The following is an 8,659-nucleotide window of genomic DNA, read 5'->3' as shown; positions in this document are numbered from 1 at the left end:
AATTTGACCTCAAACACATGACACTAGCAAGCCGTACCTGCTGATTGTGGAGATCATGTCCTTTAATGGTGGATTGGCTGCACGCCATGTCACTGACAAAAGAGACATCATGCTATGTTTCCCCCAAAACATGCAGCGTTGAGTCAGTGATTCATGAGTCCAGTGGACGGAGTTTTTAGGTGCAAGATGTTTTTGATTCTTGATTTGGGCAAAACTGAGATCATCGTGTCGATGCTTATTTTTTTAGATTTTTTCCAACTGTCTTTGATCGACATGTCATTTAGTGTTACTCCGACAGTAAGCTCGACTTGCTCCATCTGTTTCATTAGTTTGCAGCAATCATATGGATTTTCTTCAGGAAATGAACATTTGTTGTATAAAATTCATAATACGAGTTCTTCAGTGCAGGGCTCCTGACTAACTTTCTACATTGGTTGCACTGGTGCTTCTAACTTTTTCATTGAGGTGAACCAGCCTATAATTCAGGTGCACACAAAGATTTTCACTACGACCTTTTGGCATCGCAATAATAAACCCCATTATACCATATGACAGCTCACGAATAAATTGTTAATATCTTAACTATGGCCGGGTTCGGTTTGAATGAATATTGATTCAGTTTAGGATATTTCATTGTACAAGGCAAGTTTGCCTGGAAATGAAATAAATCCTCAGGAAACTTAACTAATACATTTTTTCGCCCTGTCACGATGTCAAATTTTGTTGGATGATACCTAGTCTCAGAAAGTCTCAGAAAAAAAAAAAAATATATATAAGCAATGATTCTAGGAATGTTAATTCTGACATTTGAATAATAATTAAAAATATTAGAATATCCTAAATAAAAAAGTAATCCACAGAAAACCAAAACATAAAATTGACCCTGGCTGTTAATGAATCAAAAAAACACAGTAAACTTTAGTTACTATAGTAAAGTTCAGTACAAACAATAACTGCTGCTTCCAAACAGCCTCAGCTAAAGACGACAAGAGGAAGCGACACGACTCAAATACAGACACAACAGCCAAATGTGTGGCACACTGGCGTGACAAAGTCTTTAGTCGCACTTCAGATTTTTGGTCGCACTCAGGAGCCCAGCACTGCTACAGCTACTGTAACAGATTTGAGGAGCGTCTGCCTTCATAAAGAAAATTATCATCAGCTCCTCACATTGTTTAAATCAAGTGATTTCATTGTAATATGCATTTACAAAGTCAATGAATGAAGCAAAGTTAATATATTCAAAGTGGATAAAGATATTTGATATTTGTCAGATACAAATAAGGAAGTTCTAAAAGAGTCTTACTGTTGATCAGAGTCCACAGTGGATTTCTTCCAAACTACCAAAACCACATTTGTTTACATTTACAAAATACTCTGACACGAGTTTGAGGAAGAAAACAGGGTTTAGCGGTGAAATTGGAGATGTGCCCTACACACTGCATGGCACTCTTCCAAGCAGGAAGTTCATGTAATAAAAGGTCTGTTCTAATGATAGTGGAGGAATCAGTCCCAGAAGAATTCTATCAAAGGCTTCAGCGGGAGAACTGCCTCTTGTCGCCTTTTCCTTTGTTGACGTGCTTGAAGATTCTAGATTTTTGCCCATTCTTGGACTTCTGGTATCCAAACCCGCCTCCGCCGCCTCGCTTCTGAAACTTTCCACCTTTACTGCTGTGGACGTCTGTGGAGGAAGAGCTGGGTTAAGGAAAACAACACTGTTGGGTTCTTTCCCCTTGTTTCATTGTTTCAAGTTACACTTATGTGTGTGTGTGGTGGCTTCTGTTTTTTAAGTGGCAGTGTCAATTGTCTAAACCAATCCTTTAAAGTGAGGTGTTGTCAGTGCTCAAAGTCCTGCAATACTGGTCCCAGCTTACAATCCCTGAGGTAGAGTGGCAGAGACGTCTCAAAGGAAAACAAATACAAAGCCACAACACAACTACAAAAGCTACGCAACGGAAAAACAAGAGGGGCCTGTGCTACGAAGCAAGCACAACCTACCCCATATAACTTTCCATTATCTCAACTAAACCAAACAAATGCAGTCAGTGTAAACTGGTTATCAACTCATTCATTTTTTACTCTAGATATGAGCGCGTCCACATGAAACATGAGGAGCAAACTGTTATATTAGAAAAACATGAGTACGTGAGATATGAGACTCTTCTTATTAACAACACCTGTCGAACTGAAGCAGAAGAAACGTCTTGGATGAGAAACATTTTACTTAATCACACAATGTAGCTTCTATATGAGCTTTAGTTTGACACACGCTGTCTGAGGCCTTCCATTGTGGTTGTCTTTCCGACATGTGGCTTTAACAGTTGAGTTGTCGCTCTCGTACTTGGTTTTTTTCCGTTAATGCGCCTGTGTGAGACACCTCCGCACACCATACTGAGGTCACTATAAAAGAAATGTTAAATGTCTACACAACAAAAAAACAACCAGTGTGTGAATGTGTGTAGAACCAATACAAAGGATACTCAGGTCAACATATGGGGGAACTTTGAAGCCAAATGAGATTGACACCATCGGCAGGTTGAGAGTGTTGACGCTGTAGATCTGTTTGAGCGAGTGGGAGTCGTAAGCCCTCACATACGACTTGTAGGCTTCTTGCGCTGACTTGTGGAGGTAGTAGTTCTTCTCAATCAGTTTCTCCAGCTGAGGAACAACAAGATCATATATTTTAATAGAGCAATGACTTCCTTTTAGAAGTTACTTGCACGATCACTGAGGCTAGTGTGACATTTTGATTGGATCTATTTACACATTATTGAGCAATGTAGATTCCTTACCTGAGACTGGATATCAGAGATTTTACTCCAGGAAAATTCAAACTCGCTCAGTGGGACCTAAACAACAAGAAATCATATTAATATGTAGAACATGAATATTTTACTTAAGTCAAATTGTAGGTTATATCACAGAAACATGGAAAATATCTCTCCACGTCTTCCCACTACGCAATAATGACGCCAAAATCTCCCATATGACTGGTGCTTCTTGTGCTATTGACATCAATGAGGGGTCAGTATCTGAAGCTGTGATATCACGGTCGTGTCAATACAGTCACTCAATCAATCCTGCGTCAGTCGCAGCTGCCAATCATGACAGTTTGACGCATTTTCAAAAATGAAGATAAAAAACAATATTTGAGGTAAGTATTAGTTCTGTCTCATTACAAAGTCAGTAACTATGACCCACACTGGGTGCTGTAACGAACAGAAGTTCTGTACAAGAGACACTGGAATACATGAGCAGAGTCTATGGACAGAATCACATCTCACAGCTTTAACTAGCAACAGATTGAGAACCAATCATATGGCTGGAATAGAGATACAGCCACACCAGGTGAGGTTGACGCACACAGCACAGTGTAGGAGGAGCAGCGCACGTGTTCATGTTTGGGCTCCTGCAGAGAGGTGGACGACTCTGCATCGTTGAAGTGACTGAACATAATCGATTCATGTTTCTGCTACGTTCATAGTTTTAGTGTGTTTTCACCACTAAATAATTATAACACCGCTGCTTTAAGACCAGGACAGACACATATTAAAGGTTCGATCGTCCTGTGTCTGTCTCTGTCAGAGTCGGTTTCCCCCTCTCACCTGCGCTTCACTTGACACTGTAACAATAAACACCAGCACTGATCACAAGTTATTAGGACACGTACAGGACTGACGTTTACTTTGTGTTTGTTTGAGTTGCTCGGGAGTTTATAGGACACATTAAACCTGCTACACAACATGAGACATGACGCACACAGACAGGAGATCACGAGTAGCACACATGGTTACCTTAGCCTGTTTGAGAAAGCGTAGGAAGCCAAGCTCCTCTGGTCGGAGAATGAGGAGAGCGTGCCCTCTTCCGTTGAGGCCTCGGGCTGTTCTGCCGACCCTGTGGATGTACTCCTGTGGACAGAAAGTACAACTTAAAGTCATTTTCATCCTCGGGGCTTTTCATTAAAGTGACCCTTTCAATTTATCAACTGACACCAAAGATCTAGTCTTTAAGAGCCAAGTAATTCAGATGTGCGTTTCACAATACAAATAAAAATTTATCTTTAAGATCAGTGTAAATAGTTATGAGGTTTTTAACCATTTTAAGGTTTAAAATAAACACGGAAAATATCATGAGCTCTAGAGATAATGTATTAGTCTCAATACCTTGGGATCATCTGGAGGGTCATACTGGACGATCCAGTCCACCTCAGGGATGTCCAGTCCTCGAGCTGCCACATCTGTGCACAGCAGGATGCCTGAATCTGCATTGCAGAACTGGAAGAAGGTGGTGGTACGTTTGGTCTGCTTTTGCTTGCCCTGGGACACGGAACAAAAAAAAACATTCTTAGAGAGCTGGCTCGGCGGATGAGTCTTAACATTTTAGATCGATTTGACTGAAATCCATGCACAGGAGAAGGATGCTGGGAGGTGCGACTCACATGGATGGCCAGGACAGGCAGGTCAATGTAGTTGAGCAGCTCATAGTGGAATTTCACAGACATACAAGATGAGAAGAAGACCATCAGCTTCTTCTTACGGTTCTTCTTCAGGAAGGTGAAGAGCAGCAGGAATCGCTTCTCTGATGGGCATACCACATAGCCCTGAAACACAGGCCAGTTCAAGTCACTATTCATTTTGCTAAAAGGCCATCGCTGACACAACCACTATGCTGTGTGGTAAAGTACCTGCTCGAGGCCATCAACAGTCGCGTTGTCTTTGTTGTCATCCACCCCGACATAGAGGGGCTCTTTCTTCAGCGATATGCGAGCCAAGTCCTCCACCTTACGGGTCTGAGTGGCTGAAAACAGCATGGTCTGTCTCTTCTCTGCAGACAACACAGTCAGAAGCATTGGACAGTGAGTCAGTGAGAGCACATTTAGCCTCAGAGCTGGTTTCATATCAGGTGTCTGTATCCATCCCTACTCTCAACCACAGATTCCAGAGAATCAGCTCAACTGTGCTAAGGGCCAGAAGATTAACGTGCAGTAATCAGCGAGTGGGGAAGGAGGACAACACTGGTGAGTCTAGTGGCCTCATTTTGCAATGGTGGGCTGCTGCTGCAAAACCGATTTAGCATAAACACTGAAATATATTTTAGTACGTAGGACAGCAATGCACTGGAATTCCAGCACAGTGCTGGAGTTTAGGCTCTGGATACGTACTCGGCAGCAGTTTGATGATCTGCTTCAGTTCCTCCTCGAAGCCCACCTCAAGGATGCGGTCTGCCTCGTCAATAATCAGACACTGCAGGTTCTTGTACATGAACCCAGGGGTATTCTGCAGATACAATAAAGACATTTTGAAAATACGACTATTTGAAGTTTTAAAAAACACTTGAAGTAGGAACTGTGATTCTGTATTGAGTGTGTCAGTATGAAAACAAATGTATAACGTCAAATGATAGTTGATATCATTGGTATTATATGGTAGTATATGTACTGATCCATGAAAACTGATCTATGAAACACTGGCCGTGCCCGCCGGCTCACCTGTAGGTGGTCCAGCAGACGACCAGGTGTGGCAACCAGGATGTTGACACCATTGGCAAGTCTTTGGGCCTCAGCTGAGCGGTTGCTACCTCCCATGACCAGTCCATAGGTGTGCACATGATGCGCCATCAACTCCTTCATCACACCATAGGTCTGCATTGCCAACTCACGTGTGGGCGAAAGTATCACTACACCCGTGCCTGAAAAAAAGGAAGAAATTAATAGGGCTTGTTGTCTCCGCTTCGACAAGTTCAATCTCTCAGAAGCACATACAGTGCTATAGCTGGGAAACATTGGGGAGATAGTATATATTAACAGGGGGATTACCATTCCTGGGCATGAACTTGAGTTTGTAGATGAGCTCTATAGATGGGATGAGGAAGGCCAAGGTTTTACCACTGCCTGTCTTCGCTGCAGCAAGCACGTCCCTACAGATTAGCAAATACACAAATAAACAGAAGCACTGTTACAATATCTTCAATATGAAAAAAATTATCAATAACATTGTGTGATAACATCCTAAAACGCATCAATTAGCTACACAAATTGATTCACAAGAATCTTTGCTGCAGAATTACCTTCCTTCCAGCAGGGGACGAATACTTTTATGCTGAATCTCAGTCATGTGTTCAAAGCCCATATCTTTCACGGCTTTCAGGGTGTTGTCACTCACCAACTCAGCAAGAGAGGTAAATGATGTGTCCTCAAATGCTCCTAAGGACACAGTTGACACCATTTACAATAAGTGATAGACTTTCCTAGACTCTGAATTTCAAGAAAGATCAAGATAAAACATGTTAAAAGTCAAAATAATGACAGTAGTCGGGATAAACATGTCCTTGAAGTTGCACAAGTCAGAGGAATCACAGGTGACTCCTCCTTCAGACAATCTCAAGTCTCTCTGTATGCCTTAGTTGACACCTCATTCATGATGAAAACACTGAACGAGCAACACATAAAGGCAATGCAGCCAAATTTAGCTTTTAGTTTTCAGAAGGAAAGTGGTAAATATTAAGATTTAACAGTTTAGAAATATAATTTTAAACAATAAGACAGAATATGAGAGGTACTAAAGTAACATAGCTGTGCTGTTTTCTACTCTAAACTGATTTCTTAAAGGCCCCTTGACATAAACAAATTCGGTGTGTAAAATTAGTGACATCTACTGGTGAAGTGTAATGATGCAGCTGAACACCCCTCACCTCACCCACCCCTTCCAAACATGAAAGAGAACCTGTGGTAGCCATCAGTTGTCATAACAACTCAAAAGGTGTTTAGTTTGTCCAGTTTGGACGACTGTAAAAAACATGGCGACCTCCGTAGAGAGGACCCCGTCCAGATGTAAATATAAAGTATTTAAATATAAAGGGCCCATTTTGGGTTAGATAAAATAACAATAGTACAATTTAGATGAAACACATACCATGTGCATTTAAATACTCCACGATGTTACAAAGTGGAGAAGACATTCAATGTTATCATACCTGTTAGACCAGATGGTAATTCTGGTTGGTCTTCCTCTTCGCTATCTTCCTCCATATTATTGTCGTCACCCTCTTCCACATCTTCATCTGCATCTACCTCTGACTCATCAGTAGCCTGTTCTCCATCATCATCTGCTACTCCTGCTTCATCTACCTCTTCTTCCTCCTCCTCCTCCTCCTCCGTTGCTTTGGTCTTCTTCTCAGCTGGAATAAGGATTGTGACACACGTTAGTTAACGTTACAGAAATCTGGGGTTGGTTCAACTGGACGGATGCTTCATGCTGTTACCTGGAGATTCTTGTGTGTCAGCGAGCTTTCGTTTCTTCTTTTTCTTCTTCTGAGAGAGGGTTTTCTCTGTGGAGGCGTCTTCCACCGGTGCACCGTTCTGCTGCTTCTCTTTCTTCTTGGGCACCTCGTCCTCGACCTCACAGCAGGTTGTTGGTTCTTCAGAACATTCCTCTACAAGCCCCTTTGGATTGACTGCCAAACACATCGCACCACAATGAGTAACAGCGATAAATGCAAATATGTAAAATACAAATCAAATTATTTCAGTTAGTTTAATGTGAATATTTAACTGCTGCTCAGTAAAATCTGAAGAGGAAAACTCTGGACGCTTGGCTATGCTACCGTGCTAACCTGCTAAATGCTTACGAAGTGAGGCTAATGATGACATCTTCTTGACAAAGTGAGTTGACATGCACACTTAGCTGCTATTAATTATTAAAACCTAGAACTAAAGCTGAACATTTTAACCACAGCGACAGAACCTCCTGATTAAAACCCCCGTCGTGTTACCGAAGCTAGCTAGCTTAGCAGGTCGAGTTGGTCACGGCGTCATGAAACACTAAGGAGCAACAGCAGCTTTATTTCCCAACACGTACCGGCCTCCTCGTCTTCTGCCTGTTTCCTCAGCAGTTTCCGCTCCTTGTTCTTTACATTTCTCTTCTCAATTCTTTTCCGCAGAAGCTTCATCTGCAGGTCCGCCATGGTTACGGCGCACAGTACACGTGTGTGTGGTGCTCAGGAAAGGACCCTCACAAGGACTACTTTGCATTTGCCTGAATGAAAATCCAAAGGACCTCGAAAGCATGCTCACGAGACGCGCAGGCATGGGCCTGACCAGTGTTTGTTAAAATGACGTACAAACTGCACTGAAAACTTGTTTTCATTACAAAAATATTTTATACATGTACAGAAATTTAAAACTAATTTTAATACAGTTTGACTGGCAGTTAACCGACATCTCCAATTAGTTTTATTGACCTTTATTATTATTATTATTATTATTATTATTAATTGAACTAGACATGCCACATGCTATCATTATTCTATTGTTTTTATTCAGGGTGAATTCTCTTCATCTGGGACATTAGGTGATGTGGGACAACTACACTTCAGACTGTTTATTTCCTGTTTTAACAAAATGTAGTCAAAAGGACTTCTGTCAATCAAACCTTCAATCCTGTCAATGTCAATGAGAGGATTCTGACACGATTAATGTGAAGGGTATAAATCTGAAAATAGACAATGCTCCTAATTGTTAGTGGTCGTATGTTTGTGGTGTATTCAAGCCACGAAATATGCATTGAGTTGTTCAATGTAAATGTAAAATGTGGTTGTTTTTTGTGTGTTTTTTTTACAAATAATTTGTCACTTTCTGACTTTATCAAACATAATTGATAAT

At 41.3% G+C, this 8,659-nt stretch overlaps 1 protein-coding gene and 1 non-coding gene across 2 annotated transcripts; both read right to left on the bottom strand.

Annotated features, from left to right (window-relative positions):
* Positions 1-872: 872 nt before the first annotated feature.
* ddx18 (DEAD (Asp-Glu-Ala-Asp) box polypeptide 18) lies at positions 873-8,042 on the bottom strand. Its single transcript, XM_020099695.2, has 14 exons — positions 7,857-8,042; positions 7,261-7,452; positions 6,973-7,176; positions 6,067-6,202; positions 5,816-5,916; positions 5,489-5,688; positions 5,162-5,276; positions 4,685-4,824; positions 4,439-4,600; positions 4,164-4,316; positions 3,795-3,908; positions 2,793-2,849; positions 2,481-2,658; positions 873-1,681 (listed from the first exon to the last, which is right to left on the bottom strand). The coding sequence occupies exons 1-14, from the start codon at positions 7,960-7,962 to the stop codon at positions 1,536-1,538; spliced, it is 2,004 nt and encodes a 667-aa protein (XP_019955254.2). The 5' UTR covers positions 7,963-8,042; the 3' UTR covers positions 873-1,535.
* On the bottom strand, positions 6,320-6,452 carry LOC138411960 (small nucleolar RNA SNORA13). The gene has a single exon (XR_011244449.1). It is a non-coding gene; the product is annotated as a small nucleolar RNA SNORA13 (small nucleolar RNA).
* Positions 8,043-8,659: the final 617 nt, after the last annotated feature.

Source organism: Paralichthys olivaceus, chromosome 10 (genome assembly GCF_024713975.1).
Source record: "Paralichthys olivaceus isolate ysfri-2021 chromosome 10, ASM2471397v2, whole genome shotgun sequence".
Lineage (NCBI taxonomy): Eukaryota > Metazoa > Chordata > Actinopteri > Pleuronectiformes > Paralichthyidae > Paralichthys > Paralichthys olivaceus.
Note: the sequence above shows the minus strand (reverse complement) of the source record. Positions and strands in the feature narration are given on the sequence as shown.